General features: G+C 41.3%; 1 protein-coding gene across 6 annotated transcripts in view; it reads left to right on the plus strand.

The window, feature by feature from the left end:
• Positions 1–23,555, plus strand: part of LOC131226002 (long chain acyl-CoA synthetase 6, peroxisomal-like) — a 93,138-nt gene that overhangs the window by 17,589 nt on the left and 51,994 nt on the right. For all 6 annotated transcript variants that reach the window (XR_009161625.1, XR_009161626.1, XR_009161624.1 and 3 more), the window contains 2 exons: positions 13,551–13,595; positions 13,704–13,790. Coding sequence is in view for 3 of the 6 variants with exons in the window: in XM_058221633.1 (XP_058077616.1) it covers positions 13,551–13,595; positions 13,704–13,790 (132 nt within the window). In the remaining 3 variants the exon portion in view is untranslated. The remainder of the gene's footprint in view (positions 1–13,550; positions 13,596–13,703; positions 13,791–23,555) is intronic.

A 23,555-nucleotide genomic window follows, 5' to 3' on the forward strand; every position in this document is an offset into this window, starting at 1 on the left:
CGTATCGATATCGGTTGATGTAACGGTGCCCTCCGAAACCGATACGGATACGGGGGCGTAACGGCGATATGGGGGCGTAACGGCCCGTAACGGCGCAAAATATTTTTTTCCCCAAAAAAATATGAAAAAATATGGATTAAATCCGGAACATTCTAAGCATTCCAAATATGCATTCATTTATAAATTGGAACATGTTTATGGTGGTGTAACGGTCCACTCTTTGGTGAGAAGTTGTATCGGACTGTCTGATGGATGTATGAACCAGATAACCTGAATTTGACTACAAAATTCATATATTTAATTTTCTAACTATCTACTATCAATGATAGATATATTAGAATGAATGTAATATGAAAATATCTTACATTTAGGTGTTTGCAATTATTTTTGAGGGCCAAAATTCATGCGTAAATAGAAAAAAAATATATAAAAAAATAAAATGGCACCCCAAATATGTAAAATGCACATTAACATGTTCTACTATAATTAACACATCATATGGCATCATTAAAACCGCAAAAGAATCATTAAAAAATGATTTTTCGAATTTTCAAAAAAAGGGCTGAAATAAATGCGTAAATAGAAAAAAATATAAAAAAATATAAAATGGCACCCCAAATATGTAAAATGCACATTAACATGTTCTACTATGATTAACACATCATATGGCATCATTAAAACAGCAAAAGAATCATTAAAAAATGATTTTTCGAATTTTCAAAAAAGGGCCGAAATAAATGCGTAAAATGCGTAAATAGAAAAAAATATAAAAAAAATATAAAATGGCACATCAAATCTGTAAAATGCACATTAACATGTTCTACTATGATTAACACATCATATGGCATCATTAAAACAACAAAAGAATCATTAAAAATGATTTTTCGAATTTTCAAAAAAAGGGCCAAAATAAATGCGTAAATAGAAAAAAATATAAAAAATATAAAATGGCACCCCAAATATGTAAAATGCACATTAACATGTTCTACTATGATTAACACATCAAATGGCATGACTAAAACAGCAAAACAACCATTAAAAATTGATTTTTCGAATTTTAAAAAAAGGGTCCAAAATTCATGCGTAAATAGAAAAAAATATAAAAAAATTATTAAATGGCACCCCAAATCTGTAAAATGTACATTAACATGTTCTACTATGATTAACACATTATATGGCATGATTAAAACATCAAAACATATTAAAAAAAGTATAAATACCTATTTTTGATGAATTTCTGAAAAATGGCCCACCGAGCTTTGATTCAAGAAAATTCGTAATATAATATGTTTTTATCTTAAATACCTAGCCAAGGTTGGTCGAAATTAGTAGTAGAAGGAGTGAGAAACAGTTTGGGAGCAAGAAGTTTCAAAAAAACAGCAAAAACAGAGCTTAAAATGGGAAAAAAAAGTTACCGTTATTCGGCCAATACGGGCTCGTAACGGCCCGTAACGGCTGTTACGCCCCGTAACGGGCCCGTATCGGTCGATACGGGTACAAAATCGGGTAACGGCCGATACAACCCCGAAACGCGTCACGGTTTCCACCGTTACCGTTACGTATCGGCCGTAACCGTTTTGGCACACCATGGTAATACGCGGAAATATCGCATCTAAGCATATGTAATAGCAATCAAGTCAGTCATAAATCATTAACTGACATTGAAAGCCTTGAAAACCATAACATAAATGTGTATAGTCTGCACCTTTCATCGGTAAACTCGTATCGTACTCAGTTTGAACACTACGTCTTTGTCTACGACACAACGACAACTTATAGCATGAAATAGGTTAGTTGCTTCACCATTTACTCTATTTGGATACCTAACACAGATTAAGGTTAGGATTTCTTACCCAAGAACGGAGTTGACATTGCCGGTATAGTGATACAGGTAGGATGATTCGGCACGTGGAGCGATGGGGCCGAATCCCGGCAACTATCCCGCACTTTCTTTCACTTCTCCTCACTCTTTCCTTCTCTTTTCTCTCTCCTAGGGTTTAGGGAATTCGTATGGAATGAGAGGGGGGTGGGTTAAGGCCCTTATATAGGCCCAAAACTGATGTCAATGGCCCTAGGGCCATAGTATACTTAGGTTATAGCCAAAGAGTGGCTGTTTCGGGCCAACGGAGCTCATCTGGAGGCCCATTTTCTACATACGGTCCGGTGAAAGTTCCCTGACAATGGATCTATGTCAGGTTAAGTTTTTGGTTCGATCGGGTTTGTAGATCGACCGCGGAGGACTAGTTTCAGTTCAACGGTCATCGTCTCTCGATCAGGGCCACATGTGCACTGACATGTGTAGAGAAATTTCCCTGATCCGAAGGTGTAGTTGGGTCAGAATCTGACGGTTTGAAACCTTAAATTTGGCCTCCAAGTGATCGGCTCAATTCACTTAAGTTTGAGTCTATTCCCTGAAGATATTCGCGTTTCTCACACACTTTGCTCCGGGCTCAAGTTGTGCGTTTCTGGATACTATTTGGACTTGATTTTCGAGATGGTTGTCAAGCCCAGTAAGACGGTCATAATCGTATAGTTTCGCGGTAATCGGACTTTCGACACGCGGTCCAGGTCCGATACGGAGTTTCAAGATGCTCCCGAGGGCAACTGGGTTTTGAGATTGATCCTAGGTTTTTTGGTAATGTTGGATTAGCGATTTTAATGGTTTTGGGTTTTGCACTTCTTATAGAAAGTGATTCGAGCTAATTCGCCGATCAATTCAGTTTAGTACTTAATTAATTTTCGTCTAATTTCTAAAGAATTTGATCCTTAATGATTTTTGCCTCAGGTGGTACTCGGGTCTTTGTATGGATTTTTCCGACACGTTACAGAAGGACATAGTCATCCCCTACAAAAAGGGTTCGGGCTGAAATCAGGGGTTTTGCATTTGTAAGGATGGGAATGAGAGAGGAAATGATCAGAGCTGTGGAGAAAATGAATGGGAAGTTGTATTTAGGAAGGTAACTTCTAGTGCAGAAAGCAAAATACGACCCGAAGGTGGTGAACAACATGCTGGAGAAACGCAGCACTAAGTCGTCGACCAATGTAGGGATAGCCAACAATAGCACCAAGCAGTCTGGGCTAGCAGGTGACAAGGAGTTGCGAGGAAGAACCTTCTACAAGGTGGTGAGAGGGACAACTAGCCATTGGTAGAATTCCAATGACCCTTCTTTAGTGCCATTAGAGCTTTGGTTTAAGGAGACGGCCGAAGGGAGATGTAACGCCCTGAAAATCGAGGGTCGAGCTGATGCCCAACTCCCGAGTTCCAACGCATCACTTATGCAACATAGATAATGATGATTAAATGTTGTCCGTATTAGTGCATTAAACATGAATGAGATTGTATCAAATCAGCATATCATACTCTAGAGAGTTAAATTACGCAAGCGGAAGACTGCGATAAATATATAGAGTATATTAGTGATTGTAAGTCCCCAGAGTATAATTGTCACCAGGTTAAATGATTACATGTATAATTCCAAAATTGACAAAATGATAAAATGTAATGTCATCTAATCCATATCCCTGTAGCCCCGGTGGTGCAACTCCGGGTCTACATAGACCCGCCAGAGAGTTGCAGGTAGGAGAATTCCTCCTCGTCGTCGTAGAAGTCAGGCTCCGCCTCGTAAGCCTCGACATCACCCGAAACTACAACAGAGTCTGGTTGGTGTTTTAAAACACCGTCCCAGAGTGGGAGTGAGTGATCAACTTAGTGGAGTTATAAGGCAAAAGTTAACATGTTATCAATTCAGTCAAGCAGTAATGATAAAGCAATACAACAAGCATTTCTAAGTACTCTGGTTAATGCAAGGATGGTATGTATTAATGATGTATGCCCTCGCCTGCACTCCCTCTGCGACATCATCTCACGGTCGTGCATGCAACACTCTCGCTGTGCTCAACTCCAATGCCAAATGCACATGCAATGCGGTGCATGAGCGTGATTAGTCAAGTTCTTAATTAAACCTATTCATAAGCAGGTTTGGGAAGCTATGGTACCTCCCTTTATATCATTGACCCAAACAATGATCCATCTAGGGTCGTCAATCCTAGTTAGTCGTATACGATGACAGTTCCAGGTCACTACGGAGAGGCTCGTCACCTCAACGTAGGCCTAGTTTATACTCCACTAAGGAAAAGCTCGTCACCTTAGCGTAGTCTTAGCGTATACTCGAGGTCACTACGAGAGACTCGTCACCTGATCGTAGGTCGACAGCTCGAATACAGTGTCCCATACCACCGTATTTGGCTCACGAGTTTAGTTTACTCACTGGTCACTACGGGGAGGTTCGTTACCCCAGCGTAGGCCAACAGCTCGACCACGGTGTCCTATACCACCATGCCCGGCTCATGAGTCTTAGCGGATCGTGGTACCAAGGTTAAACGGGCTTTTCACTGGTAAGTTAGTACCTTAGATTCAAGCAGTAGCGTCCATACATAGTGAACATACATTAGGCCAATCGGGTTACTTGATAAGCTCGACTGGTACGAGCGCACGTTGAATTAATCGACATGGAGCGCATACGCACTCCTTGTGGCCTAACCACTGTCGATAATCACCGTACGACTCGGATTCATCGAACGTGTCCGTGGTCGCTAAACTGACTCAGCCACTCGATCGGAAGTCGTTATCGATTGCCTGGACTACATCGTAGCCCCAATCACACTCCAAAGCAATAGCATTCACATGTGATAGTCAAAGACAGTATATGACAACCAATCCAAATATAAATCTCATTTGAGCATTTTAACAAACACATAGTGTACATGTTATCATACAAGACATTTCAACCATAAAGCACGTAGTAGCGGTATAGGTTACATGAAGGAAACTGTAACTATGGATAAGGTAATTGAGAACCTTATCTCAACGCCCCGTTAAATACATTTCAACAAACATTTTCTCATTCAGGCATTTTATCAAACACTTAGACTACACATATCACATACATGTAATAAATTGGTTATAACGTATATTATAGCAAATCCTTTCACAAAGGAGTTGCCACACATACAACAATCATGTATTCTTAAACAACAATCATGGCAAGCACAAATCATAATTCCATTTTCATACAAACATTTCAATAAACACATGGAATGCATTAATTTCAACATAGTTCATATATATATGTAATACGCGGAAAACATCGCATCTAAGTATATGTGATAGCAATCAAGTCAGTCATAAATCATTAACTGACATTGAAAGCCTTGAAAACCATAACCTAAACGTTTATAGTCCGCACCTTCCGTCGGTAAACTCGTATCGAACTCAGTTCAAACACTATGCCTTCGTCTATGGCACAACGGCTACCTGAATCACGAAATAGGTTAGCTATTTCGTCGATTCTTCTACTTGGATACCTAAAACAGATTAGGGTTAGGATTTCTTTCCCGAGAACGGAATCGATATCGCCGGTATAGCGATACAGGTAGGATGATTCGGCACGTGGAGCGGCGGGAACGAATCCCAACAACTATCTCTCACTCTCTCTCACTTCTCCTCACTTTCTCCTTCTCTTTTCTCTCTTCTCTCTCTTAGGGTTTTGGAAAATCGTATGGAATGAGAGAGGGGTGGGTTAAGGCCCTTATATAGGCCCAGAACCGATGCCAATGGCCCCAGGGCCATGGTATACTTAGGTTATAGCCAAAGAGTGGCTAATTCAGGCCAACGGAGCTCATCTGGAGGCCCATTTCCTGCATACAATTCGGAGAAAGTTCCCTGACAATGGATCTAAGCCAGGTTAAGATTTTGGTCCAATTGGGTTTGTAGATCGACTGCGGAGGACCAGTTTCAGTTCAACGGCTATCGACACTCGATCAGGGCCACAAGTACACTGACATGTGTTGGGAAATTTCCCTGATTCGAGGGTGTAGTTGGGTTAGATTCTAACGGTCTGAAACCTTAAATTTGGCCTGCAAGCGAACGACCCAATTCACTTAAGTTTGAGTCTGTTTTCTAAAGACATTCACGTCTCTCACACACTTTGCTCCGGGCTCAAGATGTGCGTTTCTGGATACTATTTGGACTTGATTCCTGAGATGGTTGTTAAGCCCAGTAAGGCGGTCATAATCGTATAGTTTCGGGTAATCGGATTTTCGACGTGCGGTTCAGGTTTGATACTGAGTTTCAAGATGCACCCGACAACAACTGGGTTTTGAGATTGATCCTAGGTTTTTAGGTAATGTAGAGTTAGCGATTCTGCTAGTTTCGGATCTTGTAGTTCATATAGAAAGCGATTCAAACTAATTTGCCGATTAACTTAGTTTAGTACTTAGTTAATTTTTGTCTAATTTCTAAAGGATTCGGTCCTTAGTGATTTCTACCTGAGGTGGTTCTCGGGTCTTTGTACGGATTTTTCCGAGATGTTACAGGAGATCATTGAAAGTGCACTCAAGGTTGGCCAACGTGCTGCAGGTGCCAGATAATTGTCTAGTTGCTTTAGCTCCTGTTGGCGTGTTGGCTAAGGAGTTCTATGAATGGTTGAATAGGGCTTGCGGAATGGGTGGAGTGAGCAGTTTGTTGTCAAGAGTCTTAGTAGTACTGTGTTGTGGCCCTCATTCTCAACAGGATTACCAAATCAGGAAGATGTCCAGTGACGGCCTATCTTCATTTGTCAGTGGTCGGAGTGATTTCCATTGAGAGAAGGGAGGAATGGTTCCATATCTAGGGGCCACTACTGGAGGTCTGGATTTCAGAGGTAATGAAGGTGATTGGCTCCTGCTTTGGCGAGGTTACGAAAATTGATGTCGGCTTGGCTAATTGCGATGAGATTACCTTTATTACCTTTCCCAGAATAAAGGAGAAGCGTGTGAGTGATGTGACTATGAATTGTGAATCAGTCTCATCTGATATGGAGGTTGCCGTGGGGAAGGCGAAGGTTAAGGTGTGGATTATCAGTGAGAACAGTCGTTGGGAGGAGACCATTGCTTCGTCTCCAAAGGTTGTGCATCAAACAGTTGGGGATGATAGGAACTTTGTCGAAGATGGAGCAAGTTTTGGGTGCTCCCAAAATTCACCAAATTCAACCCAAGACCCACGGGTATCAGTAGGTGCTGATGTGGCCCTTAGAGAAATGTGCATTACAGCTGGTGAGAAGATTCTTGATTCTGGCCCACGCAGGTGTGATGAGGCTCTTGTGAATTCCTCTTAACAAGGAGGCTCATGTGGTGGTTTTCTTAAGCGATGGCACGTGCAAAACGGGTTTGGCTGTAGTAGAAGCACGTATTATTAATACCTGTCTTGAGCCCTTGTCTAAGGATATTTTCTTTGCAGAAGGAGGTATTGAGTAGCAAAGGCAAGAAGATCGAGAGGTCTTGGAGCATCTAACCACTGCTATTGAGTATGGAGGGGAGACCACAGTGAGTAGTGATGGTGTTTTCTGCTCTGACGACCCATTTGGTTCACAACCGTTGGTTGAGAAAAGCTCTGGTGAAGCGGAAAGAGAGGGTCAAGACACTCTTGTGGTGGTGGACCCAGGTTCTAATGACAATGCGACAGTTACCAGAGTTGATGGTACTCCAAGCTTCAAGGCAGCCCTTGAGCAGATCACTATTCAGTGTTCAGAGTCATAACAATTAGAGGAAAGTGCTTCAACTTCAGGAGTGGTTTCACAAGCTAATGCAGAAGATTCATCATCGATACTTCCCCTTCAAATAGTTGATATCAACACTCTAAACAGTTCGGCTATGTCATCTTTACTTCCTGTTCAAGGTCACTGGTGTGGCTAAAGAGAGATCTAGGTTCAAATACGGGGCATATTGCAGAGAAAGGAGCAGGAAAATGTATTAGTATGGGCCAAGGAATGCAATGGGTCACGTGGTCTGAACGTAGTTGTGGTCACATTTGGAGATAGGGAGGAAGATGTTTTAGCTTTGTTCTACCTAATAGAGGGGCCGTCCGTTACATCAGTTCGAGCAGGTGATTCCTATGCTGAAGTCTCCAAAAGGCATAAGGGAGATGGTAGGGTTGGTCTTTTCGGTTAACTACGTCAAAGGCAACAACGGAAAAGAGGACAGGAGAGGAAAGGGTTCCAAATCATTTCTCTTATGAAAAATCGAGTGGTTCTCACATTAATAGGAACATGAAGGACTTCTCAGAATGGATTGATAGGAATGAAATGGTGGATCTTCCCATGGGAGACATCAAGTCACCTGGTCGAATGGCCAGGACAGGTTGGCGATGCCTAAACTTGTAGCGTTTGTTGATTGGGTAGAATCTTTTTCCCTAATGTTTCGTGGAGGCCTTCCTTAGCCTTTAAAAAAAAATAAAAATAAAAAATCATTGTCCTATTGCTTTGATGGTGGTGGAAGAAAATTAGGTTCTGACTTCCAAGATAATTCCGTTTTGAGCTATGTTGGCTTGAGGTTGAGTGGTTCGCTTAGGATATGGAAGAATGGTGGAGATCGCTTCAAGTGGAGGGATGGGAATGTCATAGATTGATGAGTAAGCTAAGACTGCTTAAAGCTAAGCTTAGACAGTGGAGTAAAGAAGTCTTCAGCAAGAAGGAAAAGAAGGATCTCATGCTTCACAAGACTCAATTGCTAGATATTCAGGAGGAGAGGGAAACACTATGGAGGAGCTAATGGATTTGTGTGCTAGCATCACCTTAGAGTATAAGAAACTCTTGAAGGAGGAGGAAATTAAGTGGAGACAATGGTCTAGGATAGTGTGGTTAAAGGAAGGAGACGAACATGAAATTCTTCCACATTATTCCGAGTGACAGGGTGAGGTCCAACAAAATTCATAGTTTGAAGGTGAATGGGGTCAAAATTGAGGAAAGGTCCAACTTTGTGATGCCATTGTCAAGTTCTACTTGAATCTCCTTTTGGAGGAGGTTGGGCTTCGTTTGAGGCTTGATAATTTGTTGTTCTTTCAGATATCCAATAAGTAGGCTGAAAATCTTGAGGAGAGGCTGAAAATACTGATAGAAGAGAGGGAATTGAAGAGGTGGTGGATTCTTTGGGAAGAGATAAGGTAACAGGCCCAGATGGTTTTCCTATGGCTTTTTTCTAAGTGTTTTGGGAGGAAGGTAAAGGGGACTTGATTGTTTTTTTTTTCAGGAGTTTGTTGAGCAAGGTTGGTTGTCAGCGGATATGGGTGCATCCTTCATTGCTCTTATTCCTAAAAAGGAAGGGGTTGAGTGCTTGAAGGACTTCAGACCTATATGCTTGATTGGGAGTCCATATAAAATCCTAGCCAAAGTTCTAGCATCCTGATTTTGGAGGGCCTTGGGTTTGATTATTTCCAAGGCTCATGGGCTTTAGTTTTTGGAAGGAAAATTCTGGATGGGGCATTAATTGCACATGAATGCATTGACTTAATGTATAGGGATAGGAAAAAAAGGGATTATGTGTAAGCTCGATTTGGAGGAGGCCTATGATCATGTTGACTGCAATTTTCTTCATTATATGCTCCCCAGTATAGGTTGTGGGGAAAAATGGATCAAGGTGTGCGTTAAGTCGGTCAAATTCTTAGTTTTGGTTAACTGGTCACCTAAGATTTTTTTAAAACATTGAGGGGCTTAAGACAGGGGGATCTACTATTCCCATTTCTGTTTGTGGTGGTGATGGAAGCTATGAGCTGAATGCTGGAAAGAGGTGTCGACGTGGGTCTCATTAATGGGTTCAAATTGAGGAATATGGCGGATCAAATATCCCATTTTCAGTTCATACACGATACTTTACTGTTCGATGATGAATATGACATTGAGGTGGGTCTCATTAATGGGTTCGAAGTGAGGAAAATGGCAAATCGGATATCCCATTTTCAGTTCATAGACAATACTTTACTGATAGTGGGAAGGTGGATAATTTAAGGATGATTATTCATTAGTTAGAGGTGGTTTTGGGGCTGAGGATCAATATCTCAAAAGTGAATTGTTGGGTATTAGAACGTCAGATGAGGAAATGTCTTCTTGGGCATGTTTGGTTGTAGAGTTGGGAGCTTTCCAACCTTATATTTGGGCTTGCCGTTATGCACCAACGAACTGGCTCAACACTTGTGGGATAAGGCTATATAGAGAGAATCGAAAGCAAACTCTCAAGATGGAAAAATCGGCATTTATCTCTAGGGGACATAATCAATTAATCAACTTAGCTCTATCAAACATGCCAACATATTATATATCGCTACTCCAATGCCTGCTAGCGGTGTTAAACAGGTTGTAAAGAACTAGATGTTATTTCCTATGGAGAGGGGTAGTATACTTATAAATTGTACTAGCTCAATTGGAAGGAGATATGGAGGGGCAGGGATAAGGGAGCTTAGAACCGTGAATAGAGAGCTCTTAGGCAAATGGTTGTGGAGGTTTGGGACCGAAGATAATAGCCTATGGAAATAGGTGGTAGCTAGTAAATATGGCAAAAAAGTTGAAGGGTGGTATATTGAAGAAACTTCTGCTTGTACAGGATCATTGATATGGAAGGCGATCATAAGAGTAACAAGAAGCTTTAAGGAAGGCATGGTTTGTGTGCTGGGAGATGGTTCTCGCATTAGATTTTCGGTGGATGTTTGGTGTGGGCGAGAGACTGTTAAACATGGTTTTCCCTAGATTGGGCGATAATAACTCTCTACGACACTTTAGGACATAAGATTACAGTTTGAACCCACCACGTGGAAGAAATTTGTCGAAGGAAGAGATGGTGGATATGGTTTGTTTGTTGTCTATGCTTCAGTGTGGACGTATATCTCCCCATGACAAGGTTGGGTGGGAATGGGAATGGGAAAAATCGAGAAAATTCTCAGTATGCTCCTTTACAAGGGGATTTGCCTCATGAAGGAATGCTTAAGTGTCTACCAACTTCAAATGGTCCTATGGCGGTCCCTCGAAGGTTGTAGCTTCTGCTGGCTTGTGTAAAACCAATATTCTTAGAATCATACTTTTAGAACAGACACATAATGATCTCCAACATTTGCGTAATGCACATCAGTTAATCATCTCTTCGTCCGTTGTGCTTTCGCTTAGGACCCATGGAACATGCTTCTTGGTCTTATCTAGATGCACTGGGTGATGCCAGAATCATCGACGGGTTGTTTCTTGCTCGGCTTAGTGGATATGGGGTCATAGCGGGAAGTAAAAGATGGACGCTATCCCTTTTAGCTGGTCTTTGGGCAATATGGGCAGAGAGGAATGATAGATGCTTCCAAAATCGTGGCAAGTAGCCAGAGGCGATCTTTCAGAAAGCTTACTCGGATGTTATGTTTAAGGTAGATTGTATTTAAATCTCATGTTGGGTGCGTGGCCGTTTTGACCTTCTGTTTTTTTTCCTCTTGGTGTGGACTTCTCGTCTGTGCCTCTTTAATAAAATCTTCGCCTTTCAAAAAAGAAAAAAAGAAAAGAAAAAAAAAGTTTCCCACTTCTCTCATGCACGTTTGCTCTCTCATTTTGTGACTCCAAAGTGAACTGACGGTGATCTAGACCACTGCGATTCGGATCATGGAGTGCAGTTGAGTAGAGGATTCGGGTAAATGAACTAGAACATGTCTAATTATAAAAGCAATATGGTAATAGGCAATTTATCATGAATAAAGCATGAGCTACGTGATGCAGGACCGATGCATGAACCAAAGAACATGTGAGATCAAGTAGTAGAATTAAAAAAATTAACAAAAAAACACAAGCATTGCCATAATCATCATGAGTCCCATGAAAACCAAAAGAACATCATGCATAATCCTAGCCTAAGTTACCAACATTGTCACACAAGATCATTAAATAAAAGAAAGTAGGATCTAATGGATGTAGGGATATCTAATTAGCATAGGGTATAGTCTATTTCAAAGTAGAAAACCTAATATAACTTAGGATAAAAATTAGGGTTTGGGTAATTTGGGAAAGTGGGAAAGTTAGGAATTTTAGAATTAGGGTTAGAGTTTCGGGAATGGAATAAAGGGGTTTTGATATAGGGATGATGGAAAACCAAAAGGGGCAAGGTGTGGCCGTATGGGCAACTCAAATGATTCACACGTGTGGTTGTACGGTCACACGTGTGGCGTGGGATGGATGAGTTTAGGTCGGTTAGGGTTTTGGGATTGTAAATAGGTGAAGGAAAGATGTGTTTAGGAGAAGATGAAGGCTTAGGTTGGGAGAATCGAAGACCTTAAAGAAAATACCTTGATGGATGGGAAAAGAGATGATGGTGTGGGGATAGATGGAGACCTCGCACATCCGTTGATGAAGATTAGCCTCGCACCAATCTCCCTTCCAAATCGCATAGAAGTATCTTCAAATCGCATGAAGATGGAAGAAGAAGAAAATAAGAGTTTTTTTTTTTTTTTTTGTCACCAAAATCCAATGAGGGAGAGGGTCACATGCCCACCCTCTTTTATAACTCCAAGAAAGTTAAAAAATTACAATAAACACTCTATTTTGTGAATTTTGACGAAAATCGCCATAGTCTAACTAAAATCAACTAAAAACACTCATAATGGTGTCCAAACATAACATAAACAAAACTAAAACCTATAAGTTGATAAAATCTAAGAAAAACTAGTGCGGACGATCCACGATCAATAGCCGATCATGTGATCCAACGGTCCGATTGTCACGTCCATCCAATCCAACGGTCTAAATCACTCTATAAAGCAACCCATGTGCATCTTCCCAGTGTGGGGTCTTCTAGATGCTCGCACATGCACATGGGGTCTTCAGCACGATCACGGGTACTCGCCTAGCTATAGGGAGATCGGTGCGGCCCGTTGCCTCCTTTGATACGTACGCAAAGGTTTACGTGCAGTGATGTCCCCATCACTATGTCGAGGGTTTGTCTTTGATTTTTTTTAATCATCTGTTGTTGAGGTGTAAATAATTTTCTGATATGGTGGTTGAGTGGTTTTGATTTGGCTTTAAGTTGCCGGGTGCTACAATGTGTAGTTCACATTAGTTTGTGAACCTTTGCGTACGTATGGGTGTAGTATATCAAGCTTGGAACACAATGTATGCAAGATGGCATTCTCATATTTGCTGAATCAAAAGTAACTAGTTTTTATGACCGAAGTTAACACACTGTTTTGTGGTGCATCTTGGCCATCTTTGATGTTATCATGACTCAACAAGTCTACAAGTTTTTTTTTTTTTCCTTCCAGAAAATATAAAAAATCAAGAAAAATGGGGAAATAGAAAACTAGAAAACAAATAGAAGCTAAAATTTAAGGGGTTTGTTTAGATGCTTTTGGAAATGGTCTAAAATGGGCTTTTTTTTTTCCTTCTTTCCCTTCATAAAAGCTAGCTTGCAAATTTCCAGGAAATAGATTCTTCTTGTAGGAGGATAGATTCTTTCTACAAATAGAACATAGAATGCTGGAATTGGAGCACAGATCAGTCGGTCCCACGGTCCAATCGGCAGACCAATATAGCTGTCCAGTTGGAACTCTGGACCCCGCAATCATATGGACCTACTTAGGTACACACATGTCAGATGTGGCGTCGCTGCATTGTTATGATTGTTATCCATACTATTATTTTGTTTGTTCAACTTTGGATATTATTATCTAGATTGTGGTTGGAAATTGAATTTCTACAGTGTTCTTATACTTCTGTAATTTGCAGTTGTTAAGCTTCTTATCTGAGATTCCATCTGTACGTCTAATGGTGGTAAGAAAGCACCTGCCATTTTAAAAAAAATTTTTGTTCCTTAAATGACCGAAAGGAAATTTGGTGTTATCTCGAGATTAACTTGTACTATCTCTACTTGTTATATAGGTAGTTGGAGGGATAGACAAGCATATTCCATCACTTCCATCAGCAACTGGAGTAGAGATTATATCCTACTCAAAGCTACTCCATCAGGTACTTGCTTATTCTTCTTCTTGTTCGTTTATTCTTCTTCTTCTTGTTTGTTTTTATTTTTTACTTTTAATGTAAGTTCTTATGGATGTATTTCAAATCCCTTGAGTTGGCATTAGACTATTTGATGTTAGTCATTTATTCATCGTTGTTATTATTAGATGTATATATGTTTGATGCTTGTACAATTCTTATTCTTTGTTATATAATAAATTAATTCACAAAAGTTTGGTTTTGTGGGTTCTACATTGATGAGAATATCATCCAAAAGATGGCTGATTATATAGGCATTTAGCAGAGATCCCTTCCTTGAATGAATTGGGTTTTGTAAAGGCATAGAATTTGTGTGAATATGATCCTGGCCGAATTGGGTTTTGTAAAGGCATAGGGTTCGAGTATCCATAGGTGGTGAAATCCTACTACGGCATGAGTGTGTGTGCGTGTGTAAAAAAAAAAGAAGAAGAACCTGGCTGGATTGGTGAGTTTTGAGCCCCTTTCAGGGGTGTTGGGAAGTTTTTGCATTTCAATAAGGTAAAACATCAAGCTTTTATTTCTTGAAATTGTATAAAATCCAAAACTGGAGACCTAATAAGTCTCTTATTGGGAACTGAAATTGAAAAAATAATAGGGAATTTTACAAAGAACTACCTAATTAATATGGAATTTACATTCCGGTACTGTTTCCAAAAAGGTTTTCAAATAACTACCTCATTACTGTCATTCCACTACCTTCTATTACAGTTTTTTAATGGCCAGTTGGGTGAGCATGCAAGCAGATGGAATGGTTGCTTGGGTGGGCCCCACCATGATGTTTATATAAAATCTATGCTGACCACCAGGTGTGTCACCTCATGTTAGGCTAACAGCCCAAAAATCTACCCCATCCGTGACATAGGTGGGTCATATATTGGAAACATTGTATAGGGCAACATCACCCTCCATACTATTTCCCTTGGTATGGCCCACATGAATCATGGATGGGCTTGAGTTTTAGGCCCCAAGCCTAAATTTTTGTGTGGCATCTACTGGTTGGAGTTGATTTCATATAGTCATCATAGTGGGCCCTATAAAAGTTAAGGGTGGATGTCTCTCTGCCAATTGTTTTCTTTGGTGTGGCTCACTTGAATCACAAGTTATCTTGAATATTTTTATTTTTATTTTTATTTTTATTTATTTATTTGTCTCTAGGCCTAAACTAGGATTATGCATCTAATGGTTGGAGTAGATCTTACATAAAACTCGCGGTGGGCCCCACCAAAAAAACATAGTAGGCATCCCTCTCCAATTGTGCAGGGTATTTTGAAAAAAAGAAGGGGACTCGTCTGGGACGTCATTCTTGATTTTGACAGGTTCCACTGTGGTGATGTTTATGTAAGATCCACTCTAACCATTAGATAGTAACATATTAGGCATAGAGGAAAAATATCAAGTTGATTTGTGATTTTGGTGGGCCACACCAAAGGAAACAGTTGGGAGAGGGACGCCCACCCTTGATTTTTGTATGGCCCACCGTGATAATTATATGAAATCCACTCCAATCATTAGATTCCACACAAACATTTAGGCTTGCATCCCAAGAATCATACCCATCCATGTTTCACACTAGAAGCACTAATGGAATCAGTTTGGAGGGTGAGCATTGCCCTGTACACTGTTTCCAATCATGTGGTCCACCCGAATCACATATGGAGCTGATTTTTGGTTTCTTGGCCGAACACGGCGTGATGCACCTGGTGACCAGGAGGATTTTACAAAAACATCATGGTGGGGCCCACCCGAGCCACCCACGCATTTGTTCTTAGGGTGGCTTGATGAAAGGTAGTGGAATGATAATTATATCGATTATTGATGTAGCTTTTTGAAAAGGTACGGGAATGTAAATTGCATTTATTAAGGTAGTTTGTTGTAAAATTCCCGAAATAATAATAAAGAATCCATTTTAAAATTTGACTTGTCAAAAAAAGTTTGGAAAGTTTCAATGGATCTTTGTTATGGCCAAGTCTCATACCGTACGTGCATTAAGGAGAGCCAAAATTGAGCCTACTTGATTGAATGTGTCTGGCCGCCTTTACATGTCAACAGTGTTTCAAATAGCGCCCGTGGTGTAGCGGTAGTGTACACTATGTAGCGTAGCGCTACGTAGCGTCCCAAATAGCGTAAATCCCCTGTAGTGTGCGTAGCGTACGCTACAGCTACGTAGCGTTAGCTACAATGTATTTTTTTACTATTTTAGTTTTTTTATTATTTTTTCACGTTTTCTTTGTTTCTAATGTTAACCAATGTGACACTTGTATTGTACTAGATACTTTTAACCTATGGGATTTTTATTTCTTTTCATAATTGTGACTTGTGTTTTCAATTAGACATTATTAATTAAAGTGGTTTGCTTAGGAAGTTGTTGATGTGATAATTATTTGATTTAGCTTATATATGTGGATTGGCTTTTGATAAATGATAACTAATAACTTTTTTGAACATGCTTATAATTGATAAAATGAATCATCTTTTAGGCATTTCCCCCCCTTTTTTCTACTATTTATTATATTTATCCTATTTTTAAATTAAAAAATAGAAATATTGTGTAGCTTACGCTACACGCTACGCTATAGAGGGCTGAGCGCTACGCATCACGCTACCGCTATTTAAAACACTGAGTAATAGTAGGCAGTAATAAAAGACTTTGACCTATGTCTAACTGAAGTTATGGCCCTTGATAGTGTGGAACAAAAGGATTCATGTAGCCGACCCCAATTAGTTGCGATAAGGCTTTGGTGATGATGATAAAGATGTATGTTGAAGTATAGATGAGTTTCAAGTCTTAGTTGCATTTTTTTTTTTTTTTTTGAAAGATGGTCTTAGTTGCAGCCTTTTGGTTTTTCTTCTATTTGCTTTCTTTATTTCAGGACTGGTTATGATGAGGTGTTTGCACCAATTGGAGTTAATTTGAATCCCACGAGGAATGCTATGTACTCAAGGCTGTAAATAGGTCTATAGGTTCTGCACATCAACACTTGGATTATATTTTATGTTTGAATAGAATTCCGAGATCATTTCTTTTATGTGGTAGAGGAAGTGGCATATTCTAGTAGGTTGTTGAGTGCTACACATGGGCGATTATCTCTCTCACCTTTCCTTTGTGTGTGTTCTTGAGATCTGGTACATATTCAATACGATTCAGTTTTGGAATTTTGTTACATTAGTTTGGTATCAAAGGAAGTGGATTCTCGGATTTCTTTCTACTTCCACTTCCTACTTCCAAAACCATAACGACCTGTTTCATTTCTATATTACAATGTAAATAGTTATCATTACTTGCACTTGTATTTCCTCCTCTTATCCCAAAGTTGACATTGACAAGTTAAAAATTTTGGCGCAAAACAAAGGCGGTAAGAAATTTGCGATGCAAAAACTGTGGGGCCCACCATGATGTATAGATCATATCCATGTCATCCATCCATTCCGCTACCTCATTTTAGGGCATGAGCTCAAAAATGAGGCAAATCTAAAGCTCAAGTGAACTACACCACATTAAAAAGTGGGAATTAAATGCCTACCATTGATAATTGCTTGGGGGCCACAGAAATTTTGGATCAAGCTGATTTTTCCCCCTTTATCCATGTCTGTATGATCTTATGAACAGGTCGGATGACAAATAAACATTAGTGTGGGCTCTACGAAGGCATTAACTTTCAATGTTGAGGTCCGTTATAACCAATGTTTCATGTGGTGTGGTCCACTTGAGTTGTGGATTTGCCTCGTTTTTGGACGCATGCCCTAAAATGAGCTTGTGGAATGGATGGATGGCATGGATATAACATATTCATCACGGTGGGCAAATACATGAAATTCAATTAAAATTCCCACAATTTTCGAGGCAGTAATTTCTCAAAAAATAAACAATTGTCAAAGGTAATAATGACTGCTTTACATTGCATTTACAGGTAAATGGGTGTAAATGGGACTTTTGTGTATTTGACACCGCGTAAATGAGTGTAAATGGATTTCAAATGCATTGAAGAGGGCGTAAGTGGGGGTGACCTCAAATCCTTTGTAGAAGGTGAGATGATGCAGAACATGAAAATTAACTATGATATGCAAGATCTCAGGCCTTAGATTAAACTAATTCAGAAACATTCACATAAAATTTCCATATCCCACACAAAAGTTCAAACATTTAAGCAAGGGGAATCTGTGCGGGTCCAGGCCTACACATGTTAGGGCTGGATTAATAGAAATTATAAGCCAAACGATATTCAAAGAGAGGTAAAACTCATCCACACATGCACAGTAATCAGTCCTTAATCCAAGAGATTCACCAGTTTCAATTTAGAGAACCCTAGGATTAGAAAATGGGCAAACAAATTGAAAATAATGCAATCTAGGGTTAGGGTTATGGAAAATAGGTATGAGAGAGATAAAATAGGTGGAAATTCTGAACCTGATGACAGTCCACGCGCGCGGATAGCGCGCCAGGCTTGACGCACTTGCGTAGGGGCCTGGCCACACGTGCGAGGGGGCCTCGAATGCGAAAAACGCCTCCTTGGCTCTGGTCGGCCAAGGGAGGGCTTCAAACCCCCGAGTTTCGTGTCGATCGACTGTAGGGAGAAGAACTGCTACAAAAACTAACGGATTCGAAGCGAGGATGGTTGTAGAAGGTGAGAAGAATGGGTGATAGGAGATAGGGGCGGATCGGGATAGATGTGGCTTCGCACTATGGTAGTTAGCCCTTCAATGAAGGGAGGGCTTCGCACCCAATTGGATTTCCACAACTCAAGAACTCAGAGGAGTAGAAAAACGTAGGAATTTTTATTAATCTTCAATGAGAAAAATAGCTACAAGGGGTGCTAATTTATAAGAAAACTCTATACCCCAAAACTCGCGCCATGTGCGCAACCTATTACTTAGCAATAAAGTAATAAAAAATAATAACTAATCAAAATAATCTAAACCATCCATGATATTCTAAATAACAATAATAAACAAAATCTAAAATATGAGATTAATTGGACTAGTAGGCCACGATCATGAGAACCCATGTTGGGCTTTACTTGACTATCGGGCCCACTCCAATGAACCAAAACCAAGTCTTCTAACTAGGATACCTTCCTTGGATGTTGTCATCGAGCCGGATTGACGGTGGGGCCCTCCTTGCGTATGTGCGTAGGGGGGTAGCGTGCGTGTACGTGTGTGTGAGATGTCCCAATCAACTCTTCCCGGCTGCGAAGATTTCGTTACTGGCGAAACAAAACTTCTGAACCGCTCTAGGATGTCAGGATCAAGTCTCTGAAGCTCCTCCTCAGTGACCCACGTGCTGTTTGATCCTGGGCGTGACTTCCATTTAACCAGGTACTTTTGAAACCCGCTGTCCGACGTTAATACTATTTGATGGTCCAGAATATCCTCTATTTCCTCCCTGGGTGTGAGAAGGTTAGGTATGAGAGGTAAAGGCTAGGAAGAAAGGTCGGGAAGAGGCCATGGATCAAGGGACAAATCTGGGGAATCAGGATGGGTGGTCGAAGGGCTGGACAAAGTGTCAGAGGTCCCTTGAAAAGTACTTAGATGCTTCACATTGAATGTGGAACTAATTCCAATGGAAGGTGAAAGATCTACCTCATATGCATTGAGGCCGTTTCGTTTTATAATTTTGAAGGGTCCAGCGCTACGCCCATGTTATTTACGAACGACCCCCTGAGGATACCGTTTGGGCCTAATACGGACCATCACAGAGTCCCCAATATTGAATTCCTTAAAACGTTTTTGCTGGTCTGCAGAAAATTTGTAATGTTCATTACTAGTAATGATCTTTCACTTGATTTCTTGATGCAATAATGAATGTGATGTGCAAAGGACTCTGTAGACTCTGATGGCCTATGGGACAGTGACGTAGGGACAAGATGAATAGGCTTCCTAGGCTTATAACCAGTAACGACTTCAAAAGGACTTATACCTGTGGACTTATTAACAGAACTATTGAATGCAAACTCGGCTATATAGGTAGTACGATGTCCCATGTCCTAGTGTGCTCCCCTACTAAACATCTGAGCAAACTCCCTAGGCTCCTATTGACCACCTCAGTCTGACCATCGGTCTGAGGGTGGTAGGTAGACGAAAATTGGAGCCTAGTATTCATCATGTGCCACAGTGTCTTCCAAAAGTAACTCATGAATCGCACGTCACGGTCAGACACTATGGTTTTTGGTAACTCATGCAGTTTGACGACCTCACTAAAGAACAGCTTGGCAACATGAGATGCGTCCGAGGTCTTAAAACAAGGAATGAAGTGGGCTATTTTGGAAAAACGGTCCACGACAACAAATATGGAATCGTGTTTCTGAATAGTCTTAGGGAGTCCAAGCACGAAATCCATACTGATGTCTTGCCAAGAGATGAATGGAACTGGCAAAGGTGTGTATAATCCTGTATTTTGTTTCTTTTGCTTTGCCAATTGCCAAGTACAACACCATTCTATAATTCTGGCCACGTCTCGCTTGAGGCTTGGCCAATGAAACCTATCCTCCACTAGGGCAATGGTCTTGTCTCAATCGAAATGACCCGCGACCCCTCCTGAATGTAACTCCCAGTCAAGAAAATCGTGGAGGGAGGTGCGTGGTATGCATCCGCGGTCACTCCTAAACAAATACCCGTCTAAAATCAAGTGCTCACGGCTAGTTCCAGACGGACTCTCTAACAACGACGCGTACACAACTCCAAAATCTGGAGACTCAGAATAATCTTCTTTCATGCGCTCGAGGCCCGTGACTTCGACACTCATGGAATTGAGTAACGCGACTCGAAGACTCAACGCGTCGGCAGACTTATTCTCTATACCGGCCTTATGCTTAAGCATAAAAGTGTACTCTTGAAGGAATTGAACCCACTTGGCGTGCCTAGGGTTTAATTTCTTCTGAGAGTTCAGATATCTCAAGGCCCCGTGATATGAGAATAAGACGAATTCTTGCGGTAATAGGTAATGATGCCAATGGCGCAGTGATTGCACTACCGCATAGAACTCTTTGTCGTAGGTAGAATATTTTTGCTTTGCCTCATTCAGTTTCTCACCTAAAAAGGCGACAAGGTGCCCTCCCCGACTAAGTACTCCTATGTCGACTCCTGATGCGTCACATGCGACTTCAAAAGCTTTTGAAAAATCCGTAAGTCGTGTGACTGGAGCTTCGGTCATCTTGACCTTTATCTCCTTGAAGGCCTTCGAGGTTGCCTTTGTCCATTGAAACTCTCCTTTTTTTATGCAATCCGTGATGAGAGCCATAATGGAATTGAAACCTCGAATGAACCGCCTATAGAAGGTGGCTAAGCCGTGAAAGCTGCGCACCTCATGAATATTGCAGGGTTCAGGCCAATTGACTATGGCCTTAACCTTCTCGGGATCCGCCGATACGCCCTCAGCTGACACAATAAAGTGTAAGAAGATAACACTACTAGACAAAAACGCACACTTCTTTAGGTTGGCGTATAATTTCTCGGCTCTAAGGATCCCACAAACTTGCCTCAAATGGTTGAGGTGTTGTTCCTTGGTCATGCTATAAATCAAGATATCATTGAAGTATACGACCAGGAACTTCCCCATGAAGGGCCTCAACACTTGGGTCATCACAAGCATGAAGGTGCTTAGGGCCTTAGTTAACCCAAAAGGCATAACTAGCCACTCGTATAGCCCATCCTTCGTCTTGAAGGCCGTCTTCCACTCATCACCAGGGCGTACACGGATTTGGTGATAACCACTTTTGAGGTCAATCTTTGAGAAGATAGTAACATTGGCCATTATATCCAACATGTCATCAAGACGCGGTATGGGAAATCGCTACTTTTGTTGATGACCCTACTATCAACACATCCTCCATGTGCCATCCTTCTTAGGCGTAAGAATGGCGGGCACGGTACACGGGCTCATGCTCTCTCGAATGAAACCCTTCTCTAAGAGTTCGTAAATCTGCCTCTTCAACTCAGCGTGCTCCTTTGGGTTCATTTTGTAATGCAGGAGGTTTGGTAGAGTCGCCCCAGGGATTAAATCAATGGCATGTTGTATATCCCTCATAGGGGGAAGCTCATTCGGTAGATCATCAGGAAAGACATCACGAAACTCATGCACTACCTGAACGACCTCAGTGGGTAACTCTACGCTAGCCTTTGGTATACTCTCCCCAGCCACAAGGGCGTATACCATCAAGTCCGCTTCCGTTTCTCGCTCAAAGTCTTTGACATTTAGAATATGGAGTGGTTTTGACTTAGACTTCGACTCCTTCAATTCTTTTGAACCGCTCGCACCACTCTGTGTGGTGAACTCCTTTCCGGTCATGTTCTTGGGTGGCAGTGGATTTAGCTTGACCTTCTTGCCCTCAAACCAGAATGTACACACATTCGAACGACTAAATATGGTAACATCCTTGTCATAGAGCCACGGTCTACCCAGAATGATATGACCAACATGCATGGGAACATCACACCAGATTGTGTCTTTATAAGATCCAAACTGAATAGGAACAAGACAACGGTGCGAAACTGGAATGAAAGTTTCATCAACCCAGGACACTCTATAGGGTTGAGGATGGGCTTCAAGCTTTAAGCCTAAACGGCTCATAGTGCTAGTTGATGCCACGTTGGCACAACTACCACTATCTACGATCATCTTACAACTCTTTTCTCCACATTTTGTATAAGTATAGAAGATCGTGTTGCGGCGCCAGTCATCAGTGTTCTTGGCTTGAGCCAAAGCGCAACGCACAATTGCGAGGGTCACAGACTCTTGCGCTCCCTCTTCCTCAGCACTAGGGGTCTCTACGGGCTCATATTCTTCATTTTCACCGTCACTCTTTGGGGGCACTACTTCTACTTGCCCATCAATAAGGAATACTTTGGTGCCTTATCTCGTGCCACACTGGTGGGCAAAGTGACCAAACCCCTAACACCTAAAACACCTAGTTACCCCACTTCCACGCGAGCTAAACCCCCCAATTTCTTTACCCTTATCATCTTTGGGCCTGGGTTGAAAACTGTTGGAAGGTTTGTTTTGGTACTAGTGTTAGGTTTAGCCCCAGAGGGGTTGGCCTTAGCACTAGGATCGCGAAAGTCAAACCGCCTTTCCACAGATGCCTTGAGGTATTGCTCGACGTCTAACACTACTTGATACAACTGTTCAATAGTGTCTATGTCTTTGGCGAGCAATTCTCTCCTAATGTCGAGACGAAGGCCCATTTTAAAATGAGCAAGGGTGAGTACGGGGTCCTCATCAACCTCGCAACGGGTCAAGTACTCTTCAAACTTCTCAATATATTCAGCAATACTCATGGAACCCTGTCGAAGAGATTGCCATTCCTCAATCAACCGTAGGCGATAAGAGAAAGGGAAGTACTTCTCCTTAAGCTTTTCCTTGATTTCTCCCCAATGGACTATTGGGAGCTCCTTCGATCTTTCTTTCTTTCACTCTACTATCGCCCAAAACCTCTTTGCTTGGCCTACAAGCTTCATCTTGGCGAATCGGACTCGACGGGCATCCGACATGTCGTACCACTCAAAATAGTGGTCCATATCTGCCAACCAATTTAAAAAGGCTTTAGGGTCCAAGTGACTATTAAATGTAGGGGCATCTATTCTAACTCCCTTGAGGAGTTGTGCATCTGGGTGATATTGATCATGATGTCCCTCACGAGGTGGGGGCACGGGTGCGTGCCCATGACCAATTCCTTGGCCACCTCCATTCCTTGGTCTAACCTTCAGACCACCTGCCTGAGATTGGGCATTTTCTCCAGTGGT

The sequence above is a fragment of the Magnolia sinica genome, chromosome 14, assembly GCF_029962835.1.
Source record: "Magnolia sinica isolate HGM2019 chromosome 14, MsV1, whole genome shotgun sequence".
In the NCBI taxonomy this organism is placed as follows: Eukaryota; Viridiplantae; Streptophyta; class Magnoliopsida; order Magnoliales; family Magnoliaceae; genus Magnolia; species Magnolia sinica.